Source organism: Cheilinus undulatus, linkage group 3, assembly GCF_018320785.1.
Source record: "Cheilinus undulatus linkage group 3, ASM1832078v1, whole genome shotgun sequence".
Taxonomy (NCBI): domain Eukaryota; kingdom Metazoa; phylum Chordata; class Actinopteri; order Labriformes; family Labridae; genus Cheilinus; species Cheilinus undulatus.
Window position 1 is genome coordinate 24510535 of NC_054867.1, and position 14021 is coordinate 24524555.

The window sequence follows — 14021 nt, forward strand, 5'->3', positions numbered from 1 at the left end:
ATTTTAAAGTGCTTTTGTGATCACAACATGCCAGACAAAATGTCCACAAATGAGGCTAACAGGTTTAAGTTCAGCTAAATTAAGAGTAATGGTGCAGGGAAAAGAAAATGTAATGAGGATTCTAGGAAAAAGTTAGTTGAGACAGTGAATGTAGATATCTTTTAACTTCTCTGCCCTTTGGATATTTCCTAACACGTAACTGTCTGCATAAAACTGAACGTCTGCATAGGCCTTAACAGGAAATACTTGTACTTTAGCAGGAAATTCAGTAGAGGAAGAAATTTCACGGACATTGGCCCTGTTCCAGTAAAAAAAAAAAAAAAGAAAAGAAAAACATCAAAATGCAGTGCAGTAAGTTTGACCGCAGAGAACAAGGTCTCCTTCATTAAAACTCTGCTACTCTCTCTTAAAGACTTCAGAGACCTTTAAAAACTCAGGTACAAGTTTCACACTGATGAACAGACAATGATTAATGAGCCATGGGTTGGTATCGCACAGTATGTCACAAATCTGGCAGAATGTGGAGCGCTGTGGGAGAAACGTGGCAGTAGTCGTCTATGAGAGACTCTGTAGTTGAAAACTGAAGATTTGAGAGGTTGACCGCAGGCGGTCACAACAGATTATAACCACACACACTTCTTAATAATTACAGGCTTTAAAAAGATTTTTGTCAACATTTGTGATAAAAGAAACTTTATTTCATTTTGTATGTGTTTGATGGAAAATTATTTTCCAACAGCGCAGCAAATAAAACAACAAAGATTCAGCCAATAAGCATCAGATTTCTGAGATGACTATCAGTTGACTTTTTTATTCATTTTCTGTCATAATTCGAGATAAACAAAACATACTTTTATAACAGTACCTACTATTTTGAGGCTCCAGTACTCTGTTCAGATTAATAGTGTACACATCCACAATTTCTAATCTACAGATTTAATTTTCATATTATCATTATTATTAATGTACATCTGGGAATATTGCACGGATCCTGTTTATTACATAGATTCAGAAGTAAACAGATCAACACTTAAAGCCACTATGTCTAGAATTTCAAATGTCAGACTTTGGTGCCCCTAGTGGTATGACCAGAAATAACACTGTATGAGAACTAAGCTGTGTTCAAAACTCCATACTTACTGCTGTTAATCCAGTTTTCGAGTCTGTTGTTAATCCAAAGCTTTCATATGAAAGGAAGCGCATATTTGGATACTTAAAAAAAGCTTTCTCTGCATAATGTCCCAAACTGCATTGCAGTAATAAAGGTGAAAAACAACCTCTGAGAACTATCAACGCAACTCTTTGACAGTAAATCTTCAATATAAAGCTCCAGTGAGGAGTTTTTATCCGTCTGTAACGATATCTGTATTTTTCCCTGTCATGGTCACTTGTCACTCGGTGAACAGGCTTGAATGGAAAAAAACTGCAACTAAATGTGGCTTTATTCAAACACTAACCTTGGTGGTAGTAACACTCATAACTGTTGCTCTGTTAGACAAATAACAAAGAAAAGGAGGGAGCAGGTACAACAAAACACATGAAGAGAAGTTAACATTCAGTTGGAAAAGCAGCAGAGCTATGATACCTGCTGGCTTCTTAGCCCTTGCCTTAGATTTTCTGCACTGAAAAAGCCTCTGGATGTGAAACCAGAGAGGGCAGAAGACATTCCCATTGTTAATATATTTTGAGGGCTATTCAGGAATATGCAGTAGAAAACACAGGCTGTGAATATGTATTTAAGCGGGCTCTGTTGTAACGCCCCATCCATTCCAGCAACTGTACTGGCTATTTAATATTTCCTACTTGTATAAAACCAGGCACCTAGCCATGCAGTCTACGTTTGCAAACATTTGTGATCCTACATGGATTGTTCTGAAAAGGCTCGGTGACTTTAAGCTTGGCACTGTGATGGGTGCCACCTTTGCAATAAGAAGCTCCCTGAACTTTAATCCCTGCTAGATAACTGTAAGTGATATTATTGGAAAGTGGAAGCGTTCAGGAACAACAGCGACTCAGCCAAAAAGCAGAAGAGCAGCGGTGTCATGTCACCAAAGTTGTGTGTAATGTCACCAAAGCTCTGCTAATTTCCTGGCTGAAGAGTCCTGTACTTCATCTGGCACAAATGTAGGCACAAAAATTGTGCCAACAGAGAAGTTTGAAGGAAGGCAAATGGTAAGAGGCTGTTTACCAGGGTTTGGGCTAGGCCCCTTATCTTCAGTGAAGGCCAGCCTTAATGCCTCAGCATACCAGGACATTTTGGACAATGCTATGCTTCCAACTTTTTGGCAACAGTTTGGGGAAGGCCCTTTTCTGTTCAACTATGACTTTGCCCCAGTGCCTAAAGCAAGAAAATAAAGACATGGTTACATGACTGCAGTGTGGAAGAACTTGACTGGCCCACACTGATCCTTGACCTCAACCCCATCGAGAACCTTTGAGATGTGCTGAATTGAAGATTGGGAGCCAGTTCTTCTTGTCCAATATCAGTGCCTGACTTCATAATTGCTCTACAGAATGAGTGGGTACAAATTCCCACAAAACACACCAAAATCTGCAGGAAAACCTTCCAAGTATAATGGAGGTTATTAACAGTCCCTGTTGGTGTAATAGTCAGGCGGCCAAATATTTTTTTTTCCATAAAGTGAATGAAGTGAACTGTGACCTTTGTAACCTGTTTTCCCTCTGCTGTCTGTTGTGAAAATTAAATACTTGGGCCACATACTAACTTACAAAAGAAAATGATTCGATCATATGGGGCTCCATAAAGCGAAAAACTGTCACCATTTGAATGTGTCTGGATCAGAGATTGACAGCAGGCTGCTGAAACCGTTGTTTTTGACATTTTACATGACAAAGATTCAGAATGAGTGATAAATTTGACTTAAAGAAAGCAGAATAGGCAATAAAAAAAATCTACAGGGCAGGACAGCAAAGAAAACACGTAGTCCACAGGGGGCGCCAAAATCACAACAAACTTGAAGTTCCCCAGGAGCTTTAGGTAGCAGAAATATATTGGGGTTAATGTATTATCTCTATATATGACAGTATGTAAATGCACTGATTTGACTATAAAGGGATTACCAAGCTTAATATCTCTACCCTGCAGAGAGGCAATCACAAACATGCCTTCTATTTTTTTTGTCACACACAAATTATGCTTTATGATAGTACGTATATTTGGTATCCAGTGGATAGTATGAGATTTTGAACACAGTCATAATCTAATACTTCTATCATCATTCACCAAGCAAACATGAGCCTGACCTTCACTGTCATCTTACTTGTCACTTCTAAACAGATTAAAAACATATTATAATATTAATTTGAGTACACTTTAATATCTCGGACCAGTCCTACACATAGTGGCTTTAAAAGCTTTTCGCTTGAGCACAAAGAGAGAGAAGAATCACACAGACGTGTTATTGCAGGAGCAGCATTGGAAACACAGAGCACATACAGCATCAACTGTGTGTATATGTTGTAGCACACAGCATGTCAGCAGGTTAAGACAGAGACCAAGAAGATCACACTGAAAGGCCCATTTACTTGGAGAGAAGGCATCAGGGTGGCCTCCACGTTGACCTCGTCAGAGATGAAAACTCTTGATGGGTTCTTCAGCTGCACTCGTGCTGTCTGGTTCCCCCTTGTAAACAGAATAATCCTTCTAACCTTTTCCACCTCTCCCTCTCAGACTTCTATCTCCACCTAACCTCGTCTTTTTTTTTTTTTTTTTTTTTTTTGCTGCATGACAGAAGATCGATGTGCGCTCACAAAAACGCCCCCCACCAATGATGCCTTCAGCCTTGATTTGAAGAAGAGAGAAAGTAAGATCCTATTTCTGTCACATGTGAAGTAATTTGTGATCATTGCCTGCTAATGCTCATACAGCATTGTGAATTTAAAGCAGGCTTCACCATATGTTTGTAGTTTTTTCTCTTACTTTTTCTCCAGTTATTTGTGGTATTTAGAAAAATCAGATCAGGCTTATTCCCCAATCTGCTCACTCAATCAAAAGCTGTAAAAGGATGTGTCACAGCTGTTTGCTCAGTGAGATGAGTTTTACAGCAGCTTCTATTAACATTTAAACATATATTAGTCACATTCGTTACATATTAAAAGTCTCAAAAGTCACATCTCAGATCTTGCTTATTCTAAAGATAAATACTGTTCAAAATAGAAGTGTAACAATGACACAGTGGATGAGCGACACATTGGTGCATACCTTATCACACAGAATCAGGAGGGCAGAGAAAAAGGTAACCAGAAACCCCTGTGGGTTTTGGATAGTAGGGTTGTCCCAATACCAGAATTTTAAACTTTGATTTGATGCAAGTAAAAATCAAATAAAACTGATCCATGTTGTGAAACCACCACAACAAAAGTAGACTTACTAGGCACTAATTATTAGGTCATTTTGCACTGAGTTTTTTAGATAAAATCAGACATTTTGACATGTGCAGTCATGTGCATAAGTTTTAGCCATGTGTGGCGCAAAGGTTTCATAACAGGGCCCGATGTGCCACAACCCAGGTCAGCCAACACACACGCTTGTCGACTGGCAGCCAAGGTAAAGGTTAACCATATCTCTTTTGTCTGGGCCTTGGCACCCCGGGGAAAACATTATGCACAGTACTGTACCTGTCCCAGGACAAAGTTTTTAAAGTTAAATTTAATGATGGAGTTTCTAAAAGTTTGCTTTTTACACTATTAACAATAAAATAACAGAGATTATATGATTTTGAAATGTGTGGTGTTGAATAAGGGTCAAATATTTAAAGCATCAGCATTATCGTCCCTGTTGCAAGAGGATCCGGCTACAGACCTCCATGGTGGGGTGTTTTGGGTTCATCTGTTGCAGATATCTACAATGGGGCGACCTCAACCAAGGGGCAGGAAGTGACCTACATTACCCAAGCCAGAACTAGAATGACATAAAGAATGATGTATATTTTCCACTTGCTTTCAGAGGTTACGGTAAGTGGCTATTTTTCACAACAGCAGAGTTGTACGAATAGAAATAAAAAATTTACTGAGGGGGATAAATTTGTATTCAACACCCCAAAAATTAAGAAAAATCCAGAGAGGGTTAAGGTTAGGCACCCGAACCCTAAAGGTTAGGGTTAGGGTCAAGGGGATGAAATTAGAAATGACACACCACAAACTAAGGAAAACCCAACTACGGTTAGTGCGTCACGTTCTGCTCAGCTTCGGATGGAGGTCACCCCATTGTAGCGGTCTTCAAGAGATGCCTCTCCCCTGTTGACTAACACTGGCTATCAGCAAATAATGTGACATTAAGAGACGCCAGTGTTTATTTGCTGTGCTGCATCATTTAAATGCTGCCAACAAACACAAACTACTGATTTATAAAAGAGTTTATCAGGTAAAGAACAGATCTCTTGGATCTGTTTTTGTGGTCAAACATGAGGGAAAAAGATGGCCTTTCGGGAGTCTTACACCTAAGCAAGTAAGGAAACGGTATTGATCAATGTGTCATTCTATCCATCGGTATTGGCCCTGATTTCACAATTCAACATTTTAGTTAAAAGACTATAAACCAGATCAAATTAATTTCATTGGATGTAGGGTCTACAACATTACATCTATTCACAGTCCTCAAATATCATGTGTAGTATGGTTAATACAGGTAGGTCCATTGATTTTTACTACTATCCATATTCACAGGCATTTAATGATAACCTTCAAGTATGTCTGTTTCTTAGCATAATGATTTTTTGCTACAACTATAAGCTAGTATAAGCCATTCTGTTGGACAAATAGCCTCAGCAATGTAATGATAAAATCCATCTTTACAATCCCTAAAATGCACCTAATATTTAAAAAAAATCATTGACATAAAAAAAAGATCCTGGGTTTTACCAAGCCAAAATAACAATTGCTTACCCATGCAGTAAGAGACAGACCTCTTAACCACTTAACCCCAAAGCGGTTGCGCAAACTTCCTGCCTTCCAACCACTGGTTTACCGGAGTTATACACCAGAAGGCCTTAGTTCCTCTCCATGACACATTCTGTCCTGTAGGCCACAGGCCACAAGCTTGTAAATGAGAAACATGATACAACACTTAACCATTTGAAATCATCCACATGGAAAGGTTAATGTGTTTTAGTTCAGGTAAAAATGCAATACAGCATACACTAAGACTGTACTACGTGTGCTACAGCTATATACTATTGATTCAAGCTCAACAGGTAGATGTTGAAGCTGATGAGAAGCCCCTTTTCCCGTACGACATCAAAGACATTTTGTCAGTAAGCTGACAATTATGTTTTAAAGAATATCTGATTTGGGATGTTTATCCCGTCCTCATGCTGATTTGTCATCCTGCCGCTTCATATGTGAAAGACGGAGGAAATCAAACTGTCCATGATGGGTTTTTGTCATCTCCCTCACCTCTCTGCTGTTCAGCAAGCCCTTAAGGCTATGATAATCTGTAATCCCGTCAGCATTAGAATAGCTGAGTCCTTTCCACTCTGCAAACCAGCGGAGTAAAAATTAACAGTTACACAACAATCCAAGACGTTTTCAAAGGTCACACATCATCGTCCTCATCATCATTTTGCCTCAGCCTCCTCTCGTGACTCTGTCCCCTCTGGCTCCCTCTTTGAGGGAGCCGACCGACTGGATCCTGACAGAGCACGTACAGTTTCCAGATTTTCCTGAATGCCGTTCGAAATTTCTTGATACGGAAAGCGTAAACGATGGGGTTGACAGCTGAGTTTCCGTGGGTGAGGATGATGGCGATGTAGATGAGGAACATTGGCTTGTCGCAGGATGGGCAGAAGAGGGTGATGCAGTTGAGGATGTGAAGGGGGAGCCAACTGACTGCGAAGAGGAAAAGAACGAGGGCCAGAGACTTGGCTAGCTTAAGCTCTTTGCCAAAGTAGCGGCTGGGATCTGTGTGGCTCGCTGTTACCTACAGAGAGAGAGAAGAACATCATCAGCATACAGTTTTGGTCTGATTATTTCATATCAATATCTTAAAAGGTATATGATAGCCATATCAAACTCAAACAGGTCAAACTGAAGAGAAAGTGTTTACCTTCTTGTTGAGCTGTTTGTGGATCATATAGAAAATCTCAACATAGATGGCAAGCATGAGGAGTAGAGGCGGCAGCACCCAGCCAAAAAAGTTGAAGTAGACCATGTAGTCCATGCTGATGACCGTCTCAAACTCACAGGTCACCAAGAGGTCATCAGTGATAAGGGATCCATTGTCACGGAGATGCTGCAGGTTATTCCAGCCCAACATGGGCGTGAGGCCCACTACAATGGACACCAGCCAACACAGTAACACAGCCGTGCCAGCTCGCCACGGGGTCACCACCCGCTTATAACTATAGCAACAAAGGGAGAGATAAAGTGTTGAGAAAAGTAATCGCAGCGGACAGACAGAGCAAGATGTGCCATTTAAAAAGAAATAGATGATTATATATTACATAAAGTAGAAGGTGACGACAAGTATATATTCTTCATTACTGCATTAAGAATAAACAACTTGGTAATATTAATGAAAGGATGAATACCAGAACATTTCACTTTCACTAAAGTTCATAAAATCATGACTAAAGAAGTTTTTGACTATTATCTATTGACACATAAATAATTAGATAAAACATGGTTTGACAGCACTTACTGTAAGATCTAGCCTTTTGGTTTCAAATGGTAAGCCAATGTGTCCTAAATTTGCATTTTTCATCTTTTTCTGGCTCTTTAAACACATTGGACAGCAATATTGAATCTTAATCCCTAATTTTTCTTGATTTATTTCCTACATTTATCAAAAAACCAACAGGGAGTTATTACACTGGTAGTGGAAGAAGTCAGATTGTCTCATGAGAAAATAAAGACTCCACTTCTCGGTTGAATAATTGCCTTACTAAACAACTTTTAAATGGGTTTTATGATCTTAATAGCTACTTCAGAATCTTCTTATGCTAATTTTGTAAATTATGGTCATTTTCTGAGCAAAATAGCTGTTGAAGCAGGGAAAGCTTTAGAGCATATCTACCTGTGATTATCTAGTTTAGAAAAACCAACATGGTGATGGCCAAAAGAAAGCTCACAGACCACTGAGTAATCTTATATCTTTATATACTCTGTGAGAGTGATAAAGTAAATAAAGCAAGTAACGATGCTTACTGAGCAAAGTTTGTATACATGAGCCAGAATGTGTCATTCTTAATTTAAGTTGTACTTGTCATACCAGACTAAGGAAGGTTCTGACAGAAGAAATGTCTTTACTTTAATATTTTCAACAGTGTTGTAAAGAATCTCTAAGAGGAAATTAAACCGTATGTTTTATTTTATTCAGTTTTTCCTTGCTAAAGAGTAAGTTTCAGTTTTTAGTGATGGGAACTCCAGCGTTTTTTAGTGATCAGGATCATTTGGCTCAGCTCAGCTTAGATGAGCCGGCTCTTTCAGCTACCAAACGGCTCTTCTTTTGGCACCTTTCTGGCTTCATTAGATCAGCCAAAATTAGCAATGTTATGCCATATGATTGATATTTGTGAATGTATTTTGCTCCAATCATTATTAGATTTTTTTCCCACTGATGTAAAGCTCACATACTCATTTTCCAAAATATCCTTCTCCCAAAAACATCCTGCAGGCCAGATGAAACCTGCTCATTTGCTGGGCTGTGTTACACTCTAGTATAAACACTGACATTAAGCCATCCTTCAAGGTGAAGTGTGTAATATTGGGCATAATAACAAAGATGATTCAGTCAGATTCTAGATTGCGATGCTCACTTCTGATGGCAACCGAGAATTTACAAAGATGGGTTTCTGTTATATCCTGCTTGTGGCTCTGTGGAAACATGCAGGATGCAAAAATCCAAGATGGCAGAATCCATGGAGGGGACCCTTTCTATGTATGAATAAAAGGCTTATTCTTAATTCAAAAATACTAATAAACCAATCATATATATATATATATATATATATATATATATATATATATATATGTGTGTGTGTGTGCAGGTGATTAAAAATTAACTTAGAAAGGCATATTAATTCATTTTGTGTTTCATTTTAACCAAGGGTTTTCAACTGAATGCTGCTAGGCACAATCCGTGGTGTGTCTGTGCGGAACCATTTGAATAAAAGATCCAAAGTCTTTTAAACAGGATAAGAAATTATCGATTTAGCTCGATATCTTTGGATTGCAATGCTGGTATGATCTTAAAAATGAGTTCATTTCCTGAGATCCCAAGGAAACAACTCAAATTGCCTCCTTGTCATGGGAATACAAGCATGGCTTTCCCTAAGATGAGTTCAATATAGAAAACAACTATATTCACTTTTATTATGGAAAACCAGAGTAAAATTAAATGTACGAGGCACATCTTCTTAGGGCTTTAGTACAGTCAATTATTTATAATTTTAAATTTTCATTTGTAAAAGGAAAACAGTATTTTATCTTATTTAAAATTTACAGCATTGCTTAATGTTGCAGTTTATAAGAACTATTTTGTGTGACACGGTTTTTATTAGAGCTGTTGGCACTTATTCATTGATAATGAATAATAAGGGTCGATTATGCATTAATACTTTTAAATGGCATTAATCACATGCTTTATTGTACCTTTGAGCACGCTTTGGTTAAGCCGCGGTGATGTAAAATAACTATATCACTGCTCCTCAATTTACTTTGAAAAAACTCACAGGCATAATCTATAGGCCATAATCTTTAGTTCCTTATTTTCTTTAAAAAAATCAAAACAATGTAAATGCAAAAGTGTAACTATAAAATATGATAATATAAGATAAATGAAAAAATTAATCACATGACAACCTAAGCATTTATTTTATTATTTCTTTCTGGTCTCTGTTTGAGACCTGGGATGCAGCAGGACATTTAGTTGACGTCACCTCTCTTTTTCACTGCAGACATAAACACATGTCTGTGTTTCAGAAGAGGAAAACTGAGAGAGTCGTTGCCAAACATGACACTCTACAACCTTTCAGATGTCACTCTTCCTGTCTCTCCCACACAGTGGGGTGTGATTGGACAGATCCGTGAATTAGTCATTGCTGAACGGTCATGAAAGCTCCCTGTAGCTCACTGGACTGTGGATGTTTGTAATTCCACTTTTTTTTCTATGGAGTAAGTGCTGACTCAGTCCCAGAAGTCCATTCTTACTATCTTACTCTCACTTTCATGTTGTTCTGACAGTTTGCCAAAAAAACTTTCTTGATACCACTTCCCTCAATCAGGCTCTGATTTAATGGGATTTTTATCCTTACCTCCAAGCTGCAAATCCTTGCCTGAACCCGACTACACTTGCTATGCTTTAAACAATTTCAAATCTCAGACACACCAACCTTATCATGACAGTGTGCTTCCACTAAAAAAAGCAATCAGTGGCTGTTAAACTGTGTCCCTCTGGAGTCCTGAGGGAGGTTTAGAGGGGGAGACAATTTCAGCTTCACATTATCACCTAGCTACAAGACAGTAAAAGACGAGTGCTAGAAATCTGCACATGTCCATATGAAAACGTACGACAGAATAGATTAGTAGTTACGAGAAAATATATTTTGTCAGAATTTATAAAATATGCATCAGTCTTTTTTCTTGATGTTAGACCCTGACCATTTTTTTCTGCTGCTTGAGTCAATCCTGTTCACATGTACCCTCATACAACACGCAATACAGCATGTTTACAAGTGAACCATGGCTTTTGTAAACCCTCCATCATTGTGATGAACAGCCTCATTTTAATGAGAAAACACTGTACAATATAAACGCTCCTGTGTTTATTACAACCTGTGCTAATTGTCCCCTGTGTGACAGTGTACTGTGCATGAGCACATGTTTCTGTGTGCTGTTTTCCAGCTTGAAAAAAAAATTATGCAATCCATCAAGCAGTCACCATGTGCCCATTGACCAATCATGCATTCTCTGCCCGACTTGTTCCGGGGTTTTTGTTAAATGAAGCAACCTAAAATGGCAACTTGAGCTTTCAATTGAAAAACAGCAAGGGAAGAAAAGAAGAGGCATGATAGGCTTGAAAAATGTAAGCATATCTGTCACCTTGGAAAAGTGCTAGGAATCCAGGGACACTAGGAATTTGTTTCCACCAAGTTTCATGGCTGTATCACTATTTCTACCCCCTGATAAAACTACTTCCTGTATCATGGCGAACATCATACCCCTTTATTGTTGTGCTATGTGCATGGCTTTTTCAGTTCTAGAGGCCCTTTTTGGATATTAAATCACGTTAGTGCCCACTTTGGTCAGGGTTAATAATAAAAAATTAACAAAAAGAATCCGTTTAAATATAATTTAGTCCTTTTTCTTAAACAGCCCTCATGTCTCTCTGACACTCTTTAATTTCCTGTAGAGATAATAAATCAGATTAATGCACAGCGTGATAAAGGTCAGTGAGAACTTATGATTGTGAGGCTCATATTTAGGCATGCTACAGTCTTTTCTGTTTGTATGTAAAAATGAGAATCATGCATGTCACAGTAACAGCTCTGCCGGGTGTCCTTGGTCCGAGCAGACACAAAGGCAGCATCAGACAAGATTAGAAAGTGGAAGAATTCACCTTTGTGCCTACCTCATGGGGATTTTGACTCGCAGATAGCGGTCAATGGCGATGGCCAGCAGCGCCAAGATAGAACTTTGTGTAAGGACGAGCACCGTGCAAGCGACCAGCAGACAACTGTAGAAGTGCGTCTTGAGTCCGATACTGATGGTTATGGCGAGGGGGATAACCAGAGCCCCGACCGCAATGTCAGCCAAGGCCAGGGAGACGATGAAACAAAACGTGGTATCCCTCAGAGAGCGGTTTATACGCACAGCCAAGACCACCATCACATTCCCGATGACCGAGGACACCGCGATCACCACCTCCATCCCGATGTAGAGGGCTTTGGACGGAGGCAGACCCGCAGACATGTTCACGGATGCTTGGAGGAGCGCGCGCTCAGCGGAGTAACAGCCTGGACACAGTGAGGGAGTTCCCCGTTTGAGTTTGTGAGACACCTCGACTCATGTTTCGCGTGTTTTATGTCCCCACAGAGGCAGAGGTAGTGTCTGATGCTCTGAATTATTCTAGGATCCGGTCCAGGACAGCGAGCTGCGCGCCAGACGCAGGACTTGGTCTCCATACGGTCCCGAGGCGGTGATTCCGAGAATGAAGTGGTCCCTGCAGTCCCGCTGGAACGGGGCGGACCTGGGACACTAAATGAGTCACGAGCAGCGCGGATTAACAAAGCTGCTTTTCCCCAATGTCAGACATGTGTCAAAGGTCGAGAAAATAAACAGAATTAGACCCCAAAAAGTGTCATTTCCTGCTGAAAGTGAGTCATCCTCAGATGCGCAATCCATCACTCCAGCAGGATGCTCATGATTTAGTTTGCTCACGATAGACGAATGCTTTTCTCCTTCTATGGAAGTGTCTGTCCAAAAATAATATCATTTCAGATACGCCGTCAGGTACGAGTTAAATTCAGAGCACCATAAAACTTCCATATCTTTTTTCTGCAAAGTCATGTGAGACTGAAACTGCCTCAGTGGAGGAGAGGACACAATAGGAACAGAAGAGCAAAGAAAACCACATATAAGCAAGTCCCATTATATTTGCAGGGGTGAAGCAAGAATCTTCTTTTTACTGGGCTGGTCCAGATGGGGCACCGGGGGGCTGAAACGTGACATGCTTACACACATGCCCCACAGGTGTTAAAATCCAGCATAGTTTTGGGGCGCGCTGGTAGTCGAGTAGTTAAGGCAAGCACCATGTACGCAGACGACCCGGGCTTGAATCCAGCCCTTGGCACCATCTCCTGCATGTCTCTCCCTGCTTTCTTCCCTGTTTCCAACTCTATCCACTGTCCTATCAAATAAAGGTAAAAAGGCCAAAAATAAATCTTAAAAAAAAAAGAAAAAAATCCAGCATAGTTTTAACTTTAAAAATCAACACAACAAAGGTGCAACATTTAAGTTTTCTTCTTAATTCTTTGAGGACTCATATAAGCTCTTTGCAGATGTCATTGCTGCAGCAGGGGACTGCCTTTGAGGGGAAGCAGTGATTTCTGTATAGAAAAACCCTCCAAAAAGATCATGTTTTGATCTGGTTCAACTATGCCAAGCAGTTTTTTCCCCCTTTCTGATTCCTGATTTATTTATTTATTTATTTTGTCATATTTATCACACTTAAATGTTTCAGAACATCAAACCAATTTAAAATCTCACAAAGACAATCCAAGTTAATGCAAAATGCAGTTTCTACATGATGATTTTATTTATAAAGGGGTAAAAATCCAAACCTATCCCTGTACCTAAACCTATTAAATCATGAGTTAACTGTGACTAACCACAGTTCTTGGACAACAGTGCGATTTTACTGGCCACACCCAGGCCTGATTACCGCCAGATTTGCTGAATCAAGAAATCACCTAAATAGAAGCTGTTAGACAAAGTGAAGTAGGCTACAAGATCTCAAAAAGAAATGCATCATGACACGATTCAAAGAAGTTCAAGAACAAATGAGAAACCAAGTGATTGAAATCTATCAGCCTGGAAAAGGTTACAAAGCCATTTCCAAGGTTTTGGGACTCCAGCAATCCACAGTCAGAGCCATTATCCACAAATGGAGAAAACTGGGAACAGTTTTTGAACCTTCCCAGGAGGTGTCAGCCAACCAAAATGATTCCAAGAGTAATAGCTTTGACACTGGCAGCCATTTTTTTACCAGCTTGCAGTACAACTAAATGACACCCAAAGTAACTACAAATCGCATGCCTAGACCAGACAGGAGAAGAGCAAAGCATATTCTCCACCAAGAGATCTTTCAGTGCAGTTCTTTGCTCTTCTTTTGATGAATAAATGTGGTCAAGTGTGACTGAAAACTGCAGCTATGGCAATGTCTGAGCTAATTACCTGTTGCCATTGGTTACCAGCTTGCAGAACAATTAAACCATCACCACAGCTACCAATGTTTTCCCCTCAAAGATGCTGATTGGTCCATCCATTCACAGACCAGACACAAA

General features: G+C 39.6%; 1 protein-coding gene across 1 annotated transcript; it reads right to left on the bottom strand.

Annotated features, from left to right (window-relative positions):
- Window positions 1-687: 687 nt before the first annotated feature.
- LOC121507030 (adenosine receptor A1-like) lies at window positions 688-12520 on the bottom strand. The gene is made up of 3 exons (XM_041783152.1): window positions 11588-12520; window positions 7064-7358; window positions 688-6937 (listed from the first exon to the last, which is right to left on the bottom strand). The coding sequence occupies exons 1-3, from the start codon at window positions 11926-11928 to the stop codon at window positions 6554-6556; spliced, it is 1020 nt and encodes a 339-aa protein (XP_041639086.1). The 5' UTR covers window positions 11929-12520; the 3' UTR covers window positions 688-6553.
- Window positions 12521-14021: the final 1501 nt, after the last annotated feature.